General features: G+C 41.2%; 1 protein-coding gene and 1 non-coding gene across 8 annotated transcripts in view; one reads left to right on the top strand and one right to left on the bottom strand.

Moving 5' to 3' along the window:
- Positions 1 to 1963: 1963 nt before the first annotated feature.
- Positions 1964 to 2071, top strand: LOC128568251 (U6 spliceosomal RNA). Its single transcript, XR_008375070.1, has one exon. It is a non-coding gene; the product is annotated as a U6 spliceosomal RNA (small nuclear RNA).
- A 952-nt stretch (positions 2072 to 3023) lies between these two features.
- APP (amyloid beta precursor protein) overlaps positions 3024 to 25497 on the bottom strand; it is a 295844-nt gene continuing 273370 nt past the window's right edge. For 4 of the 7 annotated variants that reach the window (XM_053565412.1, XM_053565414.1, XM_053565416.1 and 1 more), the window contains 4 exons: positions 23594 to 23647; positions 16589 to 16689; positions 12940 to 13086; positions 3024 to 3967 (listed from right to left, as the gene is read on the bottom strand). In XM_053565412.1, coding sequence (XP_053421387.1) covers positions 3866 to 3967; positions 12940 to 13086; positions 16589 to 16689; positions 23594 to 23647 — 404 coding nt within the window. In that variant the 3' untranslated portion in view covers positions 3024 to 3865. The remainder of the gene's footprint in view (positions 3968 to 12939; positions 13087 to 16588; positions 16690 to 23593; positions 23648 to 25497) is intronic. The other 3 variants (XM_053565413.1, XM_053565415.1, XM_053565418.1) reach the window with 1 other exon arrangement.

Raw genomic sequence — 25497 nt, 5'->3', positions numbered from 1 at the left:
GCTTATGGTATTTTGTTACAGTAGCCTGAACAAACAAAGACAGTTTATATGCAAAAGTATTAACAACATTTATTTGTGGGTGGTAGGATTATGAGTAAATCCTTTTCCTTCCTACGTTGTATATTTTCTACAATTAATATGCATTGTATTTATAATCACAATGCATGTTATTAAAACAAAAACAGGAATCAGGGTCTCATAACTCAGGGGAAAGGTCTAGGTTTAAGTTTTGCATATATAAATTATAACAAATACTTTCTATGTGTTTGTGATTATTTAGACATTGTGTAGAAGAGTGAGAGCAGAAACTTAGGGTCCACCCGCATCCAAAGCAATGATTCTTATACCATTCATGAATTGATCAATCATGTGTTTTTATTCAAAATTCAGAATCCTAGGTCTCCAGCAATTATTTCTGTGAGCCCAATTTCTGGGAAATTGCATTTTTTATTTTTATTTTTTGGCCAGGGTTATAGGTGATTCTGCTGCAGGTGAATGAGAGAGCCTTTTGAGACAGAGATCTGAAGAATTAGGGCCCTGTAATGTAACAGGGCTCAGGTAGGAAAAAAAAAAACAACAGAGTCATGGCCAGGAAGCCAAGGAACCTTTGAAAAAATATATTAAAAACATTAAAAGCACATCGTGGTGTAACAAGAAGTTCTCTGCCCTAGCTGGATATTAGAATCACTTGGGGAGCTTTTAAGACATACTAGTTTGCAAATTTTCTTATAGTGGTGATAAATCTCCACCTTCAGCATTATTAAGAGAGGAACTGTGTTTTAGAGGAACTGTAATTTTCCAATTATCTATATGTAGGAGAAAAAAAATTCTAAAAGCGTGCCCACCACAGGTCTGCAGCAGATACCACAAACCAGTGGATGCAGAAATCAGGGGAGATGAGTCCTAAAAGGTCAGAGGGAAAGGATGGAAGGGAATAGAGGACTTAGAAAAAAATATCCAAGGCATCCCCCAAAGAGAAAATGAAGCGTTAATTTCCAACCAGAATGGACACTGATGAGGACTTAGGTGTCTGTAACAATGTCTCCAGAGAGGGGCATGAAAGTGTGCAGAGCAGATGTGGAGAAGCAACAGTTTTGGTTGGTAGAGAAACCAACAAGAAAATAGGAGAAAATGAAATGAAATGAGAGCTGATGAAATTCAGGAAAACAGAAGAAAATCCAGTAATAAAGAACAGATGGGCTGAAATGAGAAAAGATTCAAATAATTTAATAAAGACAGTTTATATGTATAAACAGTTCATTTTGCCTGACCCAAAGAGAAATAGCTAACTTGTTGGGGCTGGGGTGGGATTAACCCTAATATAACACTATATTTCTAACAACTGTCTGTGTACATATCTCCATGAAGCAGTTACGTTGAATTGTCCCTACCGGGGCAAGGGAGATGATCATTTTATTCTCATGAAAATGTGATACACTCAGACGAATTTTAAATGAGTTTGTTCATACTGCAGAATGACATGATGAAATGATTTCAACCAGTTATCTGCCTTAGTGTTTCAGCTTAAAAGGTTGCAATCGAAAACAAAAATGCGTTTCACTGATACTCATGTTCCCCTGACAGCCAGGACAACACAGCAGGAACGACAGGGTCATCGTGTTCTCAGACCTGTGGAAAAGCAGGCAGACACTGCTGTGAACACAATGTTTGTGTCCCCCCCCAATTCCTGTGCTGAAACCCTATTCCCCAGTCATGGTATGTGGGGGTGGGACCCTCGGAGGTAATAGGGGTTAGATTAGGTCATGAGGGGAACGCAGCCTTTTCTCTCCATCGTGTGAGGACAGCGAAGACACAGCCACCTGTGAACCAGAAGAGGACCTGATCCGGTATTTCCAACCTCCAGAACTGGGAGGAATTAAGGTTTGTGGTTGAAGTCATCCAGTCTATGGTGTTCTGTTACAACAGACCGAATTTAGAGAGGATTCCTTAATTAAAAATTATGGTGCTCACTTCAGCAGCACTTGTACTAAAACTGCAATGATGCAGAGGAAGGTGAGCGTGGCCCCGGTGCAAGCATTGTGTGCAAATTTGCAAAGTGTTCCATATTTTTATGAACTATAGGCCCACATCAATTTTTTTAAATTTAAAAAGGGAGGAGAGGGAAAAGGGGTTCAGTGAGCTCCCACCTAACAGGGGTACTTGGCAACCTACTGGGTGAAGGACTCAATACAACTCAGACTTTTCCTAACAAACACAAACAATGTAAACCTGATTGTATATAGCCTTATTTTAACCTGAAATAAAAGAAATTATGTATATATAACAATATTTTATACCATAGAGCAGTGGGGGTGACTTTGCTCCTCTCACCAGGCGTTTGGCAAGGTCTGGAGACACTTTTGATTGCTGGCGGGGGTAGATGTCGCTAAGTAAACAGCTGGCAATGCTCACGACAGTTCTCCACAACAAGTTATTCCCTACAAAATGTTAATAGTGCCCAGGTTAAGAAATCCTACTTTAAAGGTAACTATCAGCTGGTCTTAATTTTCATTTCTCTAGAAGTTTTTTGTCTCCCACTTGGGACAAACTTGAGGGCCAAGATATGGCAGCATAATATTTTACTCCAAGTCCAAATTGTTAGTTGGGTCTATCAAATATTTTATTAGCACTAGGAGATGCATGTTGGCCCCAACTTCTTCCTCAGACTTGAGACTAAGACAAAATAGGTGTGGATTATGACATAGGAATTCTGAATGGTCTTTAGATTATTCAATAACCAAGATTGTGACCATAGAATCATTCACATCAGCACAATGGCGCTCCTCCAAGAATGTATTTATTTACATGAAAACACCATTTTATACAAATCTTAAAGAAGTGTTTGTCCAGACATGTCTTCTCCATTCCCTTACTTGCCCTTCCATTTTCATTTTATTTTGATATCATAAATAAAATTTGAGACTGGTTGAAGGAAACTGAATATGCCTCATTCTCCCGCACCCCAAAATTTTAAGACCATTTAGTGTCCAGAATTATCCTTCAAAGAAAAGTCTTGCCCAGGGTTATTTTATTTAATTTATTTATGTAATACAGTGTAGAAAGCTATCATGTCATAAGCAATGATTCTGTACAATCATCCTGCAGAAAATTTTTTGGGAGAATTCTTGGTAATTTAAGACCAGCAGAGTGTTCCCCCCTCCCACCCGTAAAAGTGCTTACAATGAACAGGGATTCTTTATCAAAGATCCAAAGATATGTGGACAAAAAAAGTTCAAATTCTCAACGCCTAATGTGTGCACATAAAACAGGCACAAAGAAACAGATGTGTATCCTCTTAATTCCTATATCACAAATATAGCAGAAGCAGCAATCTGTACAGTAAAATGCAATCATGGAAAAAAAAGCTAAAGCATTTGGAATACTTAAAAATTTTTAACTTCAAAATGCATAGTGATCAGGAAAAGAATACTTAGGCAAGAGAAGCAGCTAAACTCCCACGTTCACACGAAGCATCCCCCATCGATTCTTAAAGCATATTTCAAGTAGGATTTAATCGGGTCACAAACCACAAGAATAATATACAACTGGCTAAGGGGCTATGTGATAAATAATTAGGAGAGAATCTATTCATGCACTAGTTTAATACAGCTACATTCTTTACAGTACACAAAACCCATTAATAATGTAGTGTAGAGACCAAAATGTAAAGAGAGAGAATACATTACTGATTTGTGTATTAATTCAAGTTCAGGCATCTACTTGTGTTACAGCACAGCTGTCAAAAGGCGGTAATGAGTAAATAATAAAACAGGGTTTCCCCCCCCACATTATTCTATGAATGAACACCGATGGGTAGTGAAGCAATGGTTTTGCTGTCCAACTTCAGAGGCTGCTGCGGTGGGGTCTAGTTCTGCATCTGCTCAAAGAACTTGTAAGTGGGGTTTTCATAGCCGTTCTGCTGCATCTTGGACAGATGGCGCTCCTCCGGGGTCACGGCGGCGTCCACCTGGAAAGCAAAGAAGAGAATTGAGTAAAATAAAAAATCCTTTAGAGTGCACATGTGGCAGCAGTAAAAAGATAAGGTGCACAGTACTTTTCTTTGCCAGGATTGTGGAACACGCAAGATTTTCTCCTTTCTGTCTCACTTGGACATCTGGGGCGGAGCGCCTTGGCCCACCATTTGCGCAGATGCTCCATCTGGCCACCAGGTGGCGCTGAAAACCTTGCCGCGCGGGCTCAGGCTGGCCAAGGTCTCACTAGTTGCTTTTATTCCCCAACCCACCGGTGACTGGATAAATCTAGTACCGCATGTACTTTTTTCTTCCCTGTTGGCTTAAAAAACAGGCAGCCTCTACGGAAGACTGTTTCCTTCCATGGAAGCCTGATTTACTTGAAAGCATGCTGGTAAGAATACTATGGAGAGAGATTCAGCAGAGCATACTGTATGTTGGGTGACTCAATCTAGGTAGGAAAAATATGCAACTTTCTGGACTGCTGAGTGTCCTCCCAGACTCAGCTTCATCTGTTCCTGTGTTCATCAAATTTTATGTGTGTTAAAATGTTAAAAAAAAGGTCACAGAATCCTTCAATTAAAATAATGCTGTACATGCATATACCAAAGGTGCTATTATTTGCACAGGAAAAAAGGAAGCATCTAGATCATATATATAATTAAAAAAAATAGTGCCCAGTTTTTTAAAAAGATACCATAGAAGTATGTTCAGCTAAAGGTTTAAAAGATCCTCTCCGTTAATACGATGGTTTACCTCTAAGGTCAGGCTAGTGATTGTAAACCTCTCCCCCCCCCCCAGGTTGCTGTTAGAGGTGTGTGGGGCATTTATTCTGCTTGTTAGGCAGGGAACTTAGACCTGTCATGTGGGTGGTAGCTGTTCTTGTTTCTACTATACAATATTTGTTGGACCTCTTCCAGTACACAGCAGAGAGGAGAGATGCTTTGCTACGTGAAGAAAAGCTTAGTTTTGGTTTGTATTTTAAAATTTCTCTTCTGCAAAATCATGGGAAGATGAAAAGAATAAACACAAATGTAACCAGAATGAAGAAATGCGTTTCCCATAGAAAAGTTAAGGTACAGAAGACTTTCCTATTCTGCTGCGTATAAAGTGGGTTGCCCACATCATTCCCAGAAGAACAGTGCAGGCCTCTTCTCCAGCTCTGAGAAGAGCTCCTTATCCAGCTCTTTTCCCCTGACAAAGCCAATCTGGAATGGTTCTGACCCCACACAGTGTTGCCCCTGAATCTAGTGAAGGAAAAACACCAGAGAGCACATGGTGATGGCACCAAGACACCAGGTCTAGGGACAGAGCTAGGTATGTCATTAATAGACCACACTGGCTAATGAACAATCAGACTAAAAGATCTGTCAGAATATTCAGGTTCTCCATGGTCACTTTGTATGACCCCCACTTCATGGATGGATTAACTCTTTTTAGTCTGGGCATCAGGTGAATTTATGACCTTGACTGATTTCAAGGCAGCTGGAATAGGGAGACGGACAGCTCCCTCATCCCTTGGGACAGAGTGTTTCCTCCATTATGTGTCCTGATCCTTAAGCTCCCATCCACTGAAGAGACAACATGCTCTGAATCTCTGCCGTCTGCCCCCATGTCAGATGTGCCTGCTTCCAGCAGCCAGCTCCTCAGGTTATTCCAACGACAGGCCTAGACTTTCCTCTTAGAACAATGCCACCTAGAAGCTCTCACCAAGGCTAGTCTCAGAGGATGCTGCTCAAGTATAGGCTCAGCATCACTGTTTTTATGGGAGTAGTTCACAGATGTTTTCTCAGTCCCTTCCTCTTTCCTTTGATCTGCACAGTTGTCAACAAATGAGGTCACCTGGTTTTAATAGGCAGCTGTGTAATTAGCCACAGGGTTGTAAGTTAAAACACCATCATTAAAGATTAGCACCAATAATGAGAGATTTCATTCACTCTTTCACATCTGCTTGCCAGCAAACAGCCTGTCTGCAGGATGCAATCTGAACTTGGGCTTCTTTTTTGCTGTGTACCACCTTATAAGTGAGAGTCAAAGAACCCTGGGGTTTAAAAAAAAAAGAAAAGTCTTCCTTAGGAGATCAAGCATAAACTGCTATGTTTCTAGATGTAGGAAAAACAAAACAAAACAACAACAAAACAATATAATGCTTGATTGTTGGAATATTATATTTTACCTCCTCCAGGAGGCACATCACCTTCATACTGGCTGTCAACAATCATTAAGGGCAGTGGAATACCTGGTGATTTGGTAGTTTTATCTCCTCTTCAAACTCCAAAGGCAAAGGCTTAAGAGAACCCTGCCAGAGACGCAAGGCTGGGAGGCTGGTATGCAGTCCAGGCATCTAACTTGCCTGTTTTTTCTTAGCCTTTTTCTTACTTGCTAATCCTTTTTACCCTTTGCCACTGGGAAGGCAGCTATGCTGAGCCATTCCTGCCACGGGGCAGCGTGGCCCTCAGACCCCAGAGTCCAGGAACTATAGAAGAAGGGATTATCTTTACAAATTGTCACTGAGGGGTTTGGATTGGATCTTTTAATCTCCAACCCCCTGAAAGCTAGAAGCAAAAAGCTGAGTACTCCTGTCCATGGCTAAACCCATGGAAGAGCACCAGGGAAGGAGAGCCTTCCTCTTCAGCAGGCTCTTTAGTGTCCTCTTGAAGACTAGACTACAGAAGTGACACAAGCCACCACGTGAAGGCTAGCCCCCCATGGCCCTGTACAGACGAGGCCTCTACACGAGCACCAGCCCCGTGATATTATTTCCCTTAAGGCAGAGTTGGGAGAAGTTTGAGCCAGTGGTGCTTGTTCTGGAAGGAAGTGATAAAATGACAAAGGACAGAGTCAGGGACAGAATCTTCATCCTTCCACCAGGCAGGAACATCTGTCATTTGCTGAGCACATACGCTTATTACCTCTGAACATTCTCTCCCTGATTGCCTGGATTGGATGGTGGCAGTAACTGCCCTGAGTCTTTGTTTACCTCTCAGTGCAGGGCACTGTCTTCCTGAGAGACCCGGGCTCCCCCGCAATGCCCCACAGCACAGCTTCACTGGCTCCCTCAGACAATACACTGGAAAGAGCTGAGCCCAAACAGCTGGCTCAGCCTTGCCCTGAATAGCTCTGAGCAGAACTTCTGAATATCCTTTGGCTTATGCACCTCGCCCCTCTGTCCCACTCCCTTCTCCCTGAACTTGACTCTGGAGCCATTTAGTCCTCCACTATATGCAGAGGAATTTATAGCTCAGCTCTCAGACAGCAGAGATAACATTCTCTTTGGGTGGCCTTAGTTTCCAGATCTCTCCCATCACAGCACCTCTAGTGTATGCACTTGGAGGTGTGAGCTTGGAGGAACAGCCAGCACCACATTTGAACATCTGTGTCTAGTAACCAGCAGGATGTGTATTTTACATGATGCTGACTTAGGCCAAACCACAGAATCCTGGACCCCAAGATGTGCCACTTCAGGTCACTGAGGTGGACCAGACAGTATGGGCAGATCAGATAACTAACTCAGACAACGTATCAATAGAGCCTCTCAATGTCAAAGGGGCCAGGAGTACAGGAAGTAAAAGAACAGCAAAGAAAACAGCAAGGAAGTTTTCAAGCTACTGATTTATCCCTCCTAGTAACCGCTCAATATGGGTCTTCTGCTTAACCGTATGCAAATTCATTTTGTTAATTGTGATGCTGTCTCTTTATAGTTATGTGTAACTGTGGGGCAGTTAATTATGTTTATTGCCAACATCATCAATTCTTCAGGCAGGCTCAGGAACTCCTTTGCTGCCCTGTTGTGACCATTCTTAACGCCTTCCTTGGACCTTCTAATTTCTCCTCCTGCCCCTCACAGAAGCCACATGCAGATTCTGAGTCCCCCTCACTTTTCCTAACCTCTGCTTCCCATTTAAGGTCACCACTGTCTCCAACTGCCTCACAACATCCACGTGAGCGGCTGCAGGTGCTTCTACGCTGGTGGGTCAACTTCTTACAAGGAGAAAGGACTCTGCTAAGGGGCATGTGTTCCCAAAGTCACCAGTATGACAGCACATTACTCAGGGGAATTCACAAGCCATAACTCCATAAAAGCTAAATGAGCAACTCTTGTCTTATTGAGGCCATTACGGGGATGATCTGGGTGGGGAGGTGGAGAAACTTCCAGGGTCCTAGTTCTCAGATCCTTGAAAGACTTTCTCACACCCGGCACTAAAGAGAATCAGTGCTCCCCTCTTCTTACTAAAGGAGATGCCTCCATCTGAAGGAGTAAAGAGCTCCCGGGTATGTTCTCAAGTGTCCGATTTCTACATGTACATCAGTGCAGAGAAGTGCCACCTGCCACCAAACGGAACCTGCCACCTGCCACCAAACGGAACCTAGGACCATATTAAACCCGGAGCAGTGGTGGACAATTCAGCTGCCACTAAGATTTTCAGCCACCAGAGGGTTACTCTGACACACAGGGCAGAATCGGGAAGCAGCATCATTAAGGGCTTCGCTGCCCGAGGCACAGGGAAAACTCTCCCATCTCCTTAGGGCCAAGGCATGGCTAATGGCTTTCAGAATGAATCTCTGGGCTTATGGCTAGGAAAATCAATAACTCAATATTTATTGCTTATATTTTAAAAACAAAAACTGGCAACTGCTCCTTTCTAAATGCTAATAAATCTCTATCAATAAACATATGGTCACGTGCTATATAATGTCAATCTAGCCACCCAAGTGAAAGACCAAATGTATGACAGTGGTCCGATAGATGATTCTATTTTTTTTTTTTTTTTTTGAGACAGACTCTTGCTCTGTCTCCTAGGCTAGAGGGCCATGGCCTCAGCCTTGCTCTTAGCAACCTCAAACGCCTGGGCTTAGGCCCTCCTGCCTCAGCCTCTTACCTAGCTGACACTACAGGCATGTGTCACCATTCCTGACTCATTTTTCTTTTTCTTTTTAAAATTTTTCTATTTTTAATAGAGATGGGGTCTTGTTCTTGCTCAGGCTGGTCTTGAACTGAGCTCAAGGGATCCTCCCACCTCAGCCTCCCAGAGTGCTAGGATTATAGGTGTGAGGCACCACGCCCCGCCTAGTCCCATAGATTATAATGGAGCTAAAAAATTCCTATTATTTAGGGATGTCTGAATTATCCCAACCCTAAGTTTAAAAATTTAAAAGAAAAAACACATTTAAATAGAAAAACAATCTTACAGAATAAGCATATAAAGAAAGAAAATATTTTTGTGCCACTAGACAATATGATTGTGTTTTAAGTTAAATGTTACTCTAAGAGTCAAAAAGTTAAAAAAAAAATAGTACGTTTATAGGGAAAAATATGCTATAGTAAGCCAAGGTTAATTTGTTGCTGAAGAAAGAAAAACATTTTTAAAATCAAATTTAACGCAGCCCAAGTGTACTGTGTTAGGAAGTCTCCAGGAGTGATGGTGCTGTCCTGCACCTTCACACTCACTTACTCCCTGATCAGTGGCTCAGCAATGACCAGCCCTACATGCTCCATTTAGGGTAAGTGCCCCAATCATTTTTTATCTTGTATACCCCATTTTTACTGTACCTTTTCTGTGCTTAATTCCCGTATACTTACCATTGTGTTACAGCTGCCTACACTACTGGGTACAGTAACAGGCTGTGAAGATTAATAGCCCAGGAGCAGTAGGCCACACCACAGAGCCTGGGTCTACTCCTCTCAGGCGTGCAGTGTAGTCTGTGCAATAGTTGTGAGCACACTCTATGATGTTCCAACGTTAGCTGATTTATTAGGCAATAAAACAGCCTAACGATGCATCACTCAGAACGCATCCCTGCCAATGATACGAGGTTCATTTCCATTTCTTCATTTTTTCCTCAGGTTTTTCCCAAGGTTTCTATCTCTGTGATCTTCTGCAGGAGTCTTTCACGCTAAAAGTGTGAGATTTCCTAGAGACTCGTGTTTCCATCATGACTTCTTCACACACTAAGGGTATTCTGAGCAACTAAGGCCAGCCCAAGTGGTAATACTCATTCACTCACTTTTGTTCTTAGCAAAGTGGGGTTACTCATTAATGAAGAAGGTTAACCAGAGCTGGCAATAAAGGTATTTCCATGCATTTGAATCGAGAGAGAGGGTCTGTTAAAATAGGCAGAGGAAGGGCTGGGCATGGTGGCTCATTCCTGTAATCTTAGCGCTCTGGGAGGCCAAGGCAAGAGGATTGCTTGAGCTCAGGAGTTAAGAGACCAGCCTGAGCAAGAGCAAGATCCCATCTCTAAAAAAAAAAAAAAAAAATAGCCAGGCGTTGTGGTGGGCACCTGTAGTCCCAACTACTTGGGAGGCTGAGGCAAGAAAATTGATTGAGCATAGGAGTTTGAGGTTGGTGTGAGCTAAGATGCCATGGCACTCTACCAAGGGTGACAAAGTGAGACTGTGTCTCAAAAAAAAAGAAAAAGAAAAAGAAAAAGATAGGAAAATAAAAAGAAAAAAAATGGTAGGCAGATGGGGTTTGCAGGAGGGTCCCCGCCATTCAAGGCAGACTCTGGTACATCGGGAGAAATGGTGCCCTGAAACACCCTCTCCCCCCACGGAAGATGCCGGGGCTGGTGTTCTTGGTGTCCAAATTCTACCACCCCAGCTGGACTGCACGTTCTTGAGGACAGGAAAGGGGAGTGGTGCCTTAGATGATGTTCTATACCATCACTGCTGTACAGACTCGACACAGAGCTGAACAAAGGGTGGGTGACAGGATGGACACATGCAAAGGGCTTGAAGGTAAAAGGGGATCATTTCCAGGCTCTGGATAACATCTTTCTTTAAGGAGGAAGTAAGGAGGAAGTTGGTGAGAAGAATTGCACAAAAGGAAACACAAAACAAGGTGGGGCACTCAATCTAGAAAGGTTCCTGGGTGCTCTCCAGTAGACGGCAGAATCAGGATCTATTAAACGAGCTGAACCACTGTAATTTTCCTAATTTTGCTCCTGGAAGGATACAATTTGACTTAAAAATTAATGTTTTTGTTTTTCAAATCTGGGTCAAAGTGTCCATTTCTTTTCTGCATTCCAAGGAGACATTTCTTGGTAAGTGACCAAAAGTAACATTAAATTCAGGCAACTAGAGGAACACATAAAAGGCAGCCGGTTATCTGGGAGATAAGAGATACCATTTTCTACTCCCTGAGGTTTGCTCAGAGAAGGAGGAATAATACTACGCCTTAGTGATTCTCAAAGCTGACTGCCTGTCTCATTCAGTTGGGGAAATTTTCAATGCTCAGACGCTCAGCTTTCTACTGGGGACTTGTTTCCCTAGGTCTGGGGTGTGTCTTTCTGGAAAAGCACCTGGCAAGCCTCATGCACACCAGGGGATCTCCTGGTAGAGGCCCTGCTTTTCTGTTGCATCACTGGGCTCTGAATTGTGTTTCCCTCAAATTCAAATGTTGAAGTCCTAACTTGCCAGTGCCTTAGAATGGAGACAGGGTCAAAGCGGTAATTAAGGTTAAATGAGGTCATCAGGGTGGATCTTAATCTAATGACTGGTGTCCTTACAAAAAGTAAGTCAGACACAGAAAAACAGAGAGGAAAGGCCATGTGAAGACATAGGGAGAAGAAGGCCTTCCGCAGACCACAATAGAGAGGCCTCAAAAGAAACCCATCCTGCTAACACCCTCATCTCAGACTTTCAGCCTCAGAACTTCGAGGAAATAAATTTCTGTTGCTTAATCCACCCAGTCTATAGTTCTTTGTAATGGCGGCCCTAGGTGAGCTCCTTGGCCTATGGCAACCAAGACAGGCACTTGGCTAGAAATTCTGCAGACAGGCAGCTGCTTCTTGGGCAGATTATTAGGTCAAAGCCATTAAAAGATATTATATTAAAGAAATTAAAAAGGACTTTTAAATTGCTCAAGTATAAAACCCTTTTTTTTGCCCAAACATGGAATTCAACTGATACTAATGAAAATATATTTTGCACTGTTTCAAGGCATACAAGCTTAGCTATACTATCACAAAGACAGCAATGCCCCAAACTTGATGTGCGCACTGTGGGTTCTTTTTTTTACACACTCACACTCTAGTTTGTGAATCACTCGGTTCTTTTCCACACTGCTACCTGCTGTTTCTTAGATGTCATTTATCACAGTGGTCTTTAGAATATTCACACCAATATGAACAAGGGAAATAAGATTCAAAACCAATTTCCATTAGCAGCTCCTATAACCAGGTCGTTGGGGAGATTTTAAGTGCTAAATAAAATGAGATTTCTTTTCACCCAAATTTAATTTATTTAGATGGTTTATGCCCTCTGATTTTTTATTTTCTCCCCACAAAACAACATTTTAAAGGCATAAAAATAACTTACCTGTAAACTTCCTTCCTTCCAACACCTTAAAACTAAGATATTTCAGGGGGAAGTACAGGGTAACAGGTTGAAGAAACACATCAAATAACAATCATGCATGTTTTGCTGAGCCCTTTAGTACAATGTAATTTTCTCCAACACTTGAAAGAGTCCATCTGTACTGAAAATTAGTATCATTTACCACTACCTGGTTTTACTTAGAGGCCAGATTATTTAAAACAAAAGAAATCCAGGAATGAATGGGCTTAGGTTTTTTGGGGATGAAAAACAACCACCCACTTCCATTTTTATTTCTAACTTCTGATCACGTTTTTTATTATTTGTTTTTTTAAAGTGTTTATAAACGTAATTGTAATTTTTTGTCATACATTATCATTTGTCTTCCTTTGATAATTTCAATATGAATTATATGCTGAGATGATGACACCTCATCTCAACACCTCAATCATTAATATTCACAGTAAAATGGAATGAATGAAAATCAAAGCAAGAAAAGAACAGCTGTAACTTGAACATTAAGAAGGAATCATTTTTTTCTCCCAAAGGAGAGATATTTAGATAATCCTCAGTCTAATGCAAAGCATAATTTCCCCCCTAGTTAGTCTTCCTTTGATTCCCACGTGCAAACATGTAGCCCAGGTTACCTACCTCCACCACACCATGATGGATAGATGTGTACTGTTTCTTCTTCAGCATCACCAAGGTGATGACAATCACTGTTGCTATGACAACGCCGCCCACCATGAGTCCAATGATTGCACCTTTGTTTGAGCCCACATCTTCTGCAAAGAACACCTTGAAAACAAATCAAGAAAAAGGACTATCATCGTAGGAGACACCTGGATGAGCTAAGTGGCAAGTTTCAGTATATTCTCTGCCCTAACTCAATCTTTGAGTTGGTTGGTCATGCCTTTGGTGCTTCCTTGAGAAAGAAATCCAATGTTGTACTTCTTAGGAATGACAGTCATAGACTATAGAACGATGTACAACAGGTAGCTTCCCTAGTTAGACGAAGTCTACTTTCACCTCACCTGTCAAAACACAGGGCTGCAGAAACCTGAAACCCTCTGACAGGTGGAACATTTGGTGAGCACTGTGAAGGTAGCTGCTGGATCTACCAAAAGTTAGACGGGTCTGGATCAGGATGACGAGAGGAGGTCAGCGTTTTCCCAGTCGTGGCAGGTTCTCAGCTGGGAGACCTGAGACATGACTCTAAGTGACTGGCCTTAGGTGTTTTTCAAACCTACAGATGCCCCAATTTCTAGGGAGGGACATTTTGAACACATAGAAATAAGCATTCTAAAGCAAAGAAGTCAAACAAAAGAAAAATGACATCTTGTCATCTACTTCTAGTTATTGTAATTCATTAGGATTCTAATCGACCTTGAGCAGCATAATGCTTTTTAAAGTACACTTTATTTCAAACGGAAGTTTAGGCAATGACAATTTTAAGTCACGCATTCTTACTACTGGGTCTAGAAATCCACATTTAAAATGTTGCTTTATTCTAGCTGTTTATTTTACTAAGACATAAAAAGCATTTGGAGAACACACACAGAAAAATGTATTCAGTATATTTGTTGCACTACATTTCTTCCTAACTGTTTATAAAACACCATGTGCTCACTTCAAGTCTACATCACATTTTGGTAACTCTCACAATATTTCAAACTTTATTATCATATCTGCTATGGTGACATGTGATCAGTGATCTTTGGGGTTACCATTTTGATCGTTTTGTGGTGCCACAAAACACACCTATGTGAAATAGTGAACTTAATTGATAAATATTGTCTGAGGTCTGACTGCTCCACCCACCAGCTGTCCTTCTGTCTGTCCCCCTCTACTCAGGCCTCCCTATTCACTGAGACACAAAAATATTAAAATGAGGCCAATGAATAAGCCTCCAATGATCTCCAGTGTTGAAATGAAAGGAACAGTCACATGTTTCTCACTTTGTATCAAAAGCTGCAGATGTGGTAGAAATAGCAAGCAGTTTAAAATTAGAAATGGAGCCTGAAGAAGATGCCACTGAATTTGTTGCAATCTCATGATACAACTTGAATGAAGAGCTGCTTCTACAGATGAGCAAAGAAAGTGTTTTCTTTAGATGCAATCTATTTCCGGTGAAGATATTCTGAATATTGTTGAAATGACAACCAAGGATTTACAATGTTACATCAACTTAGAAAGCAGTGGTGGAGTGTCAAAGGACTGACTTGAATATTGGACATTCTACTGTTATCGAATGTTCAAATGTTATCCAATAGCATCATATGCTATGGAGACATCTTTCACGAAAGGAGGAGTCAACTGATGCAGCAAACTTCATCACTGTCTTATTTTCAAAAATTGCCACAGTTACCCCAACCCTCAGCAATCACCATCCTGGTCGGTCCACAGCTATCAACTTTAGGCAAGACCTTCCACCAGCAGAGTCCGTCAGACTCACTGAAGGTTCAGGCAATTGCTAATACTTTTTAGCAATAAAATATTTTTTAGTTAAACTATGTACACTGAATTTTTAGATACAATAGACTGTGGTGTAGTATAAACATACCTTTTATATATATAAAAATATTAGTGTGATTTGCTTTTTCGTGACCTTCATTTTTTTTGTGGTGTCTTGGAACTGCTGAGATTTGCCTGTAGCTTCCTAAATAATTCTTTCAATAAAGACTCAAGATAGCAAAATGATCAGTTTTCATAGCTAAAACTAAGACACTAGCAATCTGAAAAGGCAATATAAGATAGAGCAAAGCGAATTTCCAAATGGGGATTATTCATAGTATATCTGCAAAAATATTAGAAACTGTTCATAATTATTCCCTTTGCTAAACAAATATGCTAGCTCAACATTTTTATAAAAAGCAAATCATTAGCTAATGATACTAGGGTGAGGTAATCAGGAATAAATGCACATCTGGACATATTCCTGGGTCTTTAAGAAAATACTGTAATTTCATAATATTCATTGCACTAATTATAGTACATTATCTTATCAACTAGTTCAGTAGAGGGAGCTAATTCTCCTAATTGCTGCCGCCACCATTAGTCACTGTTGCATTATTGGAGTTAGTGCAATTGTGGAGATGGGTTTCTATGACACAGGCACCAGAAAATGCGAATCTGCATGTTCAGCTTCAGCCTTCTGCCCCACCAACTCTCAGCAGTTCCTCCAGTTTAAAAAAAAATTCTTCAGCAACAACCCAATCAAGAACACTCCTGATTTTACAATAATTGATAACTGGATTATCTTGCCAATGAAAACCATGTTTCAATTTTTTTTTAAAGAAGAAAAATACAGGAGTTAAAAATGCAAATCCAAATCCCAAGTCTGTTTTTCACTTGCTTCAATTATTTAGAGTGAAGTGAGGCATAAATAATACTTTAAAAACATTTCTTCTGGGGATGAATCATAGGGTTTATCAACTTTATGAAGCCAGAAAGATATTTTCTGCTTGAAAAAGAGCAAACAGAAACACAGAAACAAAAAACAAAAGAAGCAACGTGTACTTCTCAAATATCATTGCTATCAGACAATTACCATGTTTTGCCCACCACTGAAGGTGTGATAAAATTGTCTTTTTTATTACTTTAATCCCCTTACTGTGCTTACTGATAAGATGGAAGGAACCCTGTCATAATCCAGGATTTGATTTATCTGAATTTCTAAGCCTTTAGTAAAGGATTTTATGAAACCATTGGAGCTGCCTGCAAAGAAGAGGGCTACTTTTTGACTTGTTCCAATTCTAACATTGGGGAGGAGAGGGGAGAAAGTGATTTCAGCACAAAAGTAAGCTGCTGCCTTCCTTGCCCAAACCTTTTGATGGATAATAGTATTGGGACTGTCATGGGGTCCTGCTCACCCCACAATCCTGCCCTTGCAAGGGAACTTAAATCATGAGAGGTGGGGGAGGGACTGGGGAGGAAGAACAAGACAGGTGCAGGTGTGAACCTGAGTGAACCAAGCCATGTTTTCACATGGTTATTTGAGACTCTGATCCTTCTACCAAACCTATTTTCAACTTATTTCCCTAGAAAACAGAGTGAAAGTTAAAGTGGCTGCAGTACTGAGATGAATTGTACTTTAAAACCTGCCTGGGCTTAGCTGACTTGTAGAACTACAGACTGAGCCTCTTTCCATTTTCTTCCTGTTTTTGTGGTAATCCTATAGACAAGCATTTTATTTTGATCTTTTCCTTAGTTTGATGTCTGGCACAGGGTGAATAAGAGTTAACAGGCCACTTGGTGAGACAAACCAAACTATGGGAAGAGGTTAAATTATTTCACATACCAATTTTTGATGATGAACTTCGTATCCCGAATCGTGCCGGAACTCTGCATCCATCTTCACTTCAGAGATCTCCTCCGTCTTGATATTTGTCAACCCAGAACCTGCGTTATGTCACAGTCAAAATATGCAGGGCGATCAATTAGTTTTACCTATGAACAATAACGTCATAAGACAAAGGCTACCAAAACATTCTTTCTAGGCCTGTGGTTAGAGAAAAATTGATGAATGACTTTCTTCAAGAAAAACGGCACCCTGTATTTAAATCCTAAACCACTATGTATTTTAAAACAAAAGAAATTAAAGATTAACGAAATCTATACTTAAGGCTTCTACAGCCTTTAGATACAAGGTATAATTTTTGAAAAGAGAAAAAGCGGAAATTAAATGCTGATTGGGAGGTTGGCAAAGATTTGTTCCTAGAATATGCTGGCTATTTAGCCTATGATATGTCTTTTTCCATGTGCACTCATTACTTCAGAAAAAAATAATAAAAAGCTTTAAAAATGAGCATTAGTTACCTGGGTAGAACAAAACTGCTACTTTTGGGCTTTGTTCCAACTACAAATAAATTATGTTCATGTATCTATACAATGAAGCATTGCAAAAATTATATAATTTATTTAGTTAAGTGTTCTAGTTATAGATATAGATTATAACTGGTTCATCTGCTGAATAAAGAGCTATAGTACATAATATTTAAAAATACTTCTTTGGGACTAACATAATTTATAACCTACTAACTCTTCCTTCTCTATAAATTGCTATATGATTCTTAACATTAATTGTTGCAATGGATTTCATTGATCAATTGATAATTTGAAGCTTAAAAACAAAATGCAAAGTGCTTTTAAATACAAAAATGAAAGTAAAAAGTATAAATACCAGTTTCTATGCTGTAGCATTTAATTATTAAAAATCAGAACTTGAAGATGGAAGGGTCTTTTAAAATCATCTCCCATCCAGTGTTCCCCCTAGGGGCAGTTTCTCAGCTCCTGCTTGAACACAGAGGAAAGATCAGATTGCCTTTATTTTCAGATTTGCCTACTAGAATGATCTTTCTTCTATTAGGCCAACATCAGCGTTCCTACAACTTCCACCCTTTGATCCTGGTTCAACTCAGAGCAAGCCTCATCCTCCCTTTCGCATTATAACCTTGAATGGGTATCAGATACCTAAGGAAGAAATATGTTCCTGCCGACTCTTTTTTTACTTGGGCTACATATTCCCAGTGCCTGCAGCTCCCATGGGAACTAATTTCTTGCTCTTGGCCTAACCATTCTTTTCAATCTTGTCTACGAGGTGCTGTGCAACCTCCCATAAAACTTGCTGACCATGAAATGTACAATGTCAACAGCAGAAGATGCCCCGGTCTGATATCATTATATACACAAAGAGAGGGTGAGGATAATTTGACAAAACCTGGGGAATCCACACTGGTTGCAACACAGCTCACTTTCCTCATCCAACTGTTCAAAAAGCTTCCATTTAGTCTCTTACCAGAAAACAGGCCCATGAACGACATCCATCTACACCTGGCTTGTACACATATTGCCAAGTTCTTGTCTCTCCCTTCTGCTAAGGTAAAGATAAGAGCTACACATTCATATCTTTACCTTCATAGCTCTCCTTCTGTTCTTCAGAGTCCTACAAAAATTATGGACAGTGGCTCTATTTCACTTTTAAGTTCTCTTAACTTGCGATTTGTCTGGGTCATAAGGACTTGGGCTTGGGTGGTTTTAAAACATATCCATAAATTGGTTGATACTCCTCAAGAGGGAGAACTTAATTTCCTTCCCTTGAGTATGGCCTAGAAATAGTGACTTGCTTCCAATGAAGAGAATATGGCGGAACTGACTGGGTATGGTTTCTGAGACTAAGTTATAAAAAGCACTGAAGCTTCCTTCTTGTTCTCTCCCTCTTAACAATCAATGTGCGGGAAGTCAGCTGCCATGCTGTGGGGAGGACACACCAGCAGATGGTGAGGTTCTGGGGTCTTCTGTGATAGCCATCTTGGAAACAGACAATGCACCTGCCCCACTTGAGCCTTCAGATGACTGTAGCTCGGGCAATCTTGACTGCAACCTCATGAAAGGCCCTGCACCAGAACCAACCAGTTAAACCACACTCCAAATCTTGACCTATACAAACTGTAAGAAACAATGCTTGCTGTTTTAAGCTGCTAATTTCTGGGGCTGTTATACAGCAACAGACAACTAACATGAGGGGTGGTGATTTCTTTTTTATCTTGATCTATCTTGGGCTTTAATTTCCTTTTATCAGAGGTTCAAATATAGATATAAGAGACACAATCAAAGTGGGACAGTTTCCCTTTCTTTCTGATTTCTTTAATTCTCATCCTCTCACTGACCTAACGCCCACCCCAACACCCCCTCCCCACTGTGAGACCTGCAGCGCTCTCTATTCTTATTTTGTTACTTTCAAATTACTAGGATTTTTTGTGAGTTTCAACTCATTCTGTCCTCTAACTTCCTGATCCTTATTTTTATAGGGCAATGATGCTAACCATTCTTTTAATTCTCAGTGATTGTATATTTTTATCTTTCTCTAAGCCCTTTACAATCTGAGATCCTTGTATAAACACATTTCTTTATAGCTCACCCCTTTTCTGCCATCAAAATCTAGTAATGTGACAATTACAACTATATTTCTGAGATTAAAAAAAAAAAAAAAACACCTCTCTTGAAAGTCTTCCCTTTTAGATTTGGGAGCCAAATAATTACTTTAAAAAATAAAGAATAAGCTCTCCACTCAAAATTTTATAAGCCTGCATATTTCTGAAAAGATACTGAGAATACTTTTAATAGTAAAAAAAAAAAAAAAAAAAAAAGAATTCAGGCATGCAGGGTGGCTCATGCCTGTAATCCTAGCATTTTTGGAGGCCAAGGTGGGAGGATCACTTGAGGCCAGGAGTTCCAGACCAGCATGAGCAAGAGTAATACCATGCCTCTACACAAACCAAAAAATTAGCCAGGTGTGGTGGTACACACCTGTAGTCTCAGCTACTTGGGAGGCTGAGGCAGGAGGAGGATTGCTTGAGTCTGGAAGTTTGAGGTTGCAGTGAGCTCTGATGATGCCACTGCACTTTAGCCTGGGCAACAGAGTGAGAATTTGTCTCAATAAGAAAAATATAAATTTATATAACAAGTCAGCACAACAACAAATAATGAATACGTATAGCTCAATAGTTTGAGAGGCTCTCAGCAGAAAAGAGCTCTTGCTAGTTCATTTCTGTTTAGCATGGATAGTCATTTAGTAAATACTTTTTATACATTAATCAAATCTCACTAAAAAAGAAAAAAATTTAATAAGGCCATACACAGGGAAATACCATCAGTGATAAGCTGATATTGCATGTAATGTAGTTTTAAATAAAGGACAGGGGCCTTAGTTGATAGGCTGTCCTAAGCCCTGGTGATTGCAGCTCTCTCTCTTCCTCTAAGTCATGAAGAATGGGGAGAACCTGTTCATCTGGGGGAAAGGGGGGTATGTTCTTCATGACACCTCTTACCTGGCTTTGGGGTTCAGGACCTGACTTTCCTTTATCTGAACTGGAAAAGGGCAATAATACATCATAACAGAAAGGGCAGCTTTCTGCCCCATGTGAAGAGCCTACTAATGTATTTTTCTTTTTTATTCTGATTAGATTGTATAATTATTTCTTCAGAGTCTATTTTTCTTCGGAAATAAGCCAGGAGGAATGGCTGTAATGGCTGTTAACATCCTGAAATCACCACTGTTATCCTGGGCTCCTTGCTTAACATCACATTCCAGAAGTTACTATCTTCTGATTTTTCAGATATGAAGAGTGAGGGAGAAGTCATTTTCCTCAGTTGCGATTATATAGCTCTGGGTGGGGGACACCAAAACCAGAACCCCTTCTTTACTTGGTTTTGAGTGACATCAGTGGTTATTCAAAAACAATGTCACTACTTCAGTGACATATGACAATCCTGGGAAGGCTTTCCAGGTCTGTTAAGTCTTAAGATAGAATTCACCACGTTAGACTCAAGGGTGTGGTCTCGAAAATGTGCTTATAAAGAACCAAAACTGTGCTACAAAACAGAGGGGCAAATGTTTCACAGTCTCGCCACAGGCACCAAAGTAAAAAGCACGTCCATGTCTTTTTTTTTTTGTAGAGACAGAGTCTCACTTTATCGCCCTCAGCAGAGTGCCATGACATCATATGGCAACCTCCAACTCCTGGGCTTAGGCGACTCTCTTGCCCCAGCCTCCCCAGTAGCTGGGACTACAGGCGCCCGCCACAATGCCTGGTTATTTTTTTGTTGCAATTTGGCTGGGGCTGGGTTTGAACCGGCCACAACTCCTGGCTATTTTTTTGTTGTAATTTGGCTGGGGCCAGGTTTGAACCCGCCACCCTCGGTATATGGGGCCGGCGCCCTACCCACTGAGCCACAGGTGCCTCACAGCACGTCTGTGTCTTAATACAAGCCCAGCAAATATCACTCTTCATCAACATTCAGACCTTAAGCAGAGAATTTTCCTCACTTCCTCTCTGAGTATTCTTTCTAACCTGTGGCTATCGTATCGTGCACCCAAGCCATATGTAGTGTAAGAAAGGAAGCTTGGGCTAGGCTGCTCTCTCACTTGCAGAAAATTGTTCACTTATTTTTTTGTCAATCCAGTGCCTCAAATCTTTCACAACCTCTCTGGAGGCTCATCTTCAGCACGTTCTCTGGTTGTTTTCTTCATCTGCTCACATCATAGAACATTCTTGTTGGCACTTAGGTTGCTCTGTATTTGCTTGCCTTCAGAATTCCATCTCATCTTCCTAAATGTGCAACATGTGTTCCTTGTATTACACTTCAAATTCCTGACGGTGGAGACCTTACCACTGGATTTCTTTTGACCCTCCCCGGAATTTAGTGCATCCATCTTTGTTTAATATCAACATGAAATAATGTTATTGGTACAAGAAAGGTTTGGGGTGGCTTCTCCCACCTGTATAATACTGCCAGCTATTTTCTAGGTCTTCTTTTACCATAGGTTATTTTTGTTTGACAATGTATGGAAATGTCCTTTTCATGTTCAATTAGGAAAAAGAAAAAGAAAATCAACTGGTGGTGTTATTTTCTCCTGGATATTTCAATAAGAACATATAGGCCCACCTTCCCCAATGTAGGAACTTAGTAAAATTGGTTAAATTGAGTGCTTCCAACTCACATTTCACACTTGTAGATGAAAACCATGTTTTTTTAAAAAAATTAAGTGGACAGCTCAGCACCTGTAGCACAGTGGTTACGGCTCCAGCCACATACACCAAGGCTGGCAGGTTTGAACCTGGCCCGGGCCAGCTAAAGCAACAAGGACACCTGCAACAACAATAACAAAAATAGCTGGGCATTGTGTCAGGCACCTGTAGTCCCAGCTACTTGGGAGGCCACGGCAAGAGAACTGCTTAAGCCCAAGTGTTGGGGGTTGCTGTGAGCTGTGACCCCACAGCACTGTACTGAGGGCAACATAGTAAGACTCTGTCTCCAAAAAAATAAGGAAATAAAATAAAAAAAAATAAAAATTAAGTGGGAAGCATCTTGGAAAAATAAAGGTCTCCAGGCAAATGACCAACCTGAGCTGGGTTTTGGTTGTGATTAGAACTGAACTGAGCCAAGGCTTCACCAGCTGGCTGAGCAGAATAGGAATGTCAACTGCTGGCTCCTTGAAATTCACTTACATGACACTGACAATCAGGAGGACATTAGGAGAACGGAAACTGTCTCTGACTCACTTTAAGTTCCCCTTAAAAGCCCTACAGAGATTCACAAAATCAGCGAAATCAGCTGTCAAGATGTGTCACTCTCCTGTCTCTGCTGCCACTGTTCATCACAGCATGAGGCCATGAAGTTGCCACAAGGTGGACTCTGAGTCTTCATCAGCAACTGCGGCTGGAAGCAGACCTGGCTGGAGCCTGCAGTGGCAGCAAGATGACTGTGTCTGAACCGGGGAGCAAAGGCTGCCTTCCACGTACTACTACTATCTCCAGAGTAGGTTAATTGCCTGTTCCTTGATAATTGCATGGAGATATTATGAGAATAAAGAAGAAAATAAATATGGGAAAGTATGTGCTACATAGGAGTAAAATCCTCCCAGAATATACAGCCTTGCCAATTCAGTAACTTTCCTTTTCTTCCTAGTTCACTGAAAACATTGGCTACTATCAGTTGGGTGAGTTGCCCAGGGGGTGGAGACCAGGTGTGGACGTGTTTCCGTTATGCTGTGACATTATTCACAAGACTAAGTTTGAGTCACAGGCTAAATACAGAACAAAGAGTGAAAATGTGTTTCTTCTTAATGCTTGGGAAACTGTAAAAAGGAAGTGTTTGTTTTTCAGTGTTAATGGGAATTGTAAGTAATACAAAAAATAAAGGGCTTATGTGCAAAATTATGCATATACATCTGTTGTGTTACTTTAGCCACTCATTGAGAATAAGTATATACAACCCACCAAAGAGAAAAAGTATTTCTGGCTCTGGAGATGCACCAAATCTGGTATTCTCAGGAAATCATGTCTACTTCAGTAACTGATTGAAGCTTGAGCCCAGTTTAGTTAGAAAAGGCCCCATCTGGACACCAAACAAGAAAGGAAAGAGGAGACGCTCCCAGCAGTAACCAAGTCACCGCCAGATGCCCGGCATCTGTCTGGGCTTCCATTTTTGAGGATAGACTCTATTATAATCTTCTCCACTTAAAAAAAAGAAAAAGAAAAGAAAGAAAAAACCTTACAAAAGTTGGAAAGGCTCTCTTTTAAGTTTCATCAGAAAGTTCAGAAATAAAAACTAGGTCACTTCATTTGCAACTTGGGAGATGAAGTGGAAGGAAAAGCGAAGTGTTTGGCAAAGTTGTTTCTAGGGTCACTTCAAATTCTCAACTGCAACCTGCACCACTGAGAGCGGCTTTATCCCGAAGAAAGGAGGTGACGTCTGCTCAAGCTCAAGCACAAGATGCTGAGAAGGCAAGCAGGTCCGGTACCTGGTCGAGTGGTCAGTCCTCGGTCGGCAGCCGGGCGGGCGTCAACAGGCTCAACTGGGCACAGGAAGCAAGAGGCACAGAAAAGCAAACAAGACAAATCAAGATGGTGAGTCGTGGCTCCCAAACCCAGAGCAGGGAAAAGCATGTGCAATAAACAAGTTACCAAAAAGCAGCAGCTGGAAAAGAACCACAGTGAGTTAATCCCAAGCATCAGAACACGGGAGGGGTGCCGCTTCAGAAGGGTTATGGCTATTGATGTGCCAGTCCTGCTCCTTCATTTCTCTAATAAAAGCCCTCACCAGGACGTGCATCGACATCCAAGAGGAGGGGAAGAAAGGTGGATTTTCCTCTGCACTAGCTTAGCGATGGGTTCTTGGCTTTTGATTAGAACTAAAATATATTATACTCTGCCCAGAAGAAAAACCTTAAAACTCCTTTTACAACTGTGCAATCTTATCTTATTTTACAGTTAATTAACTACAAAAGGACTGTGTTAAATTTCCAGGGGAAATGCAATTATGAATTTGCCAGGAGAGCAAAGTCTCACCACATAATCTGCCATTTAGCGAATCGAATCTGTCCTTCGTTTGCGGGCACAAGAGATAGACCACAGTCTTTCTCTCGCTCTCTCTCTTTTTTTTTTGTCAAAAAGCTGGTTTCCGTTCGACAGATGACATACAGCTGAAATGTATGAAATAAGGCTACTTCCTTTTATATTTGTCGGTGTTCCCAATGTTTCCTTTGTATGTGTTCTGGGCCTGACCCAAAGAAAGCAGAGTGGGCGGCACGCTATTCTCCACCACCGCTCACCAACCATCATCCGGTGTTCCCAAAGCACTTCTGATTCTTAGAAAATATTTCCTTGCACTTAGATGGGTCTTTGAAGAAACCAGGGAGGGGGAGAGAAGCAAGACTTTTAAGATTAATAAATGGCCAAGGAACAAATGAAGCTGAGGGAGGAGAAAAAGCCCCTTTGGTAAGGCCTGGAGCTGTGAAGGGCAGAAGGAAGGAGAAAGCGAACACAGGTCCCGATGGAGACCAAGTGTGCTCCAGGGGGTCGGCTTTCGGCAACTTCAGGGAAGACATCCGGCTTACTGATGCACACAGGCCAGGCACGTGAAGATGAGATTTAGGTCCATATAGATTTTGGATGCCACATTTTGACAGGAACCATGAGAGGGGAGAACGTGGCAATAAGCCAAGTATTCAAAACACAAGAAAATATTTATAGGAGGACATTTGGGTGAAATAAAAGAGAAAGGTGGCTCAGTCTTTCCTGGCGTAGACTGGTGGTGTGGTGGAGTGGAGAGAACAGCAGAGGCGTCTAAACCCAGTCCCAACCTTCACAGAGTCCATGACCTTGGGCAACCAACCATGTCTGAGGCTGTTTCTCCACAGAGAAAACAGAAACAGTAACATCTCTATCTTCTCCTTGCAGTGAGGGACAAATAACTCTGAAAGCCTGTTTCAGAAACTCCTCTGTACTTATGAAGTATTCCATTATTAGATATTCTATAATGACCAGTGCTGTGAGGAGGACCAACCTCTAGTACACGTCACTCATGAATCAGAAGACATACGTCCTTCTGCAACTCACAAATAGATTTCAACAATGAAGTTTCGTTTCTCTACATTTCATCTTTTCCCCCATCTGCAATAACCTGTAACAGATGACTTTATTACTCCTCATAAAACTGAGTTGGTTGAAGGATTATCATACTTCCTCAGAAGTTCCTGGAGACGAGGGCCCCAAATTGTGCTTCAGCTGCAGGTAAGAACACACCAAACCATACGCACAAGGGAAGCAAGCACCGTGAGGGGCTGATCACATATATCAACAGTCATTAGAAAACGTGTATTTGACTCAGGGGAAGACGGCTGTATCTCTGGGTTAAATGCAAGCT

The sequence above is a fragment of the Nycticebus coucang genome, chromosome 16 (genome assembly GCF_027406575.1).
Source record: "Nycticebus coucang isolate mNycCou1 chromosome 16, mNycCou1.pri, whole genome shotgun sequence".
Taxonomy (NCBI): Eukaryota; Metazoa; Chordata; class Mammalia; order Primates; family Lorisidae; genus Nycticebus; species Nycticebus coucang.
The sequence above is the reverse complement of the archived record's forward strand: the minus strand, read 5'-3'. Positions and strand labels throughout refer to the sequence as shown.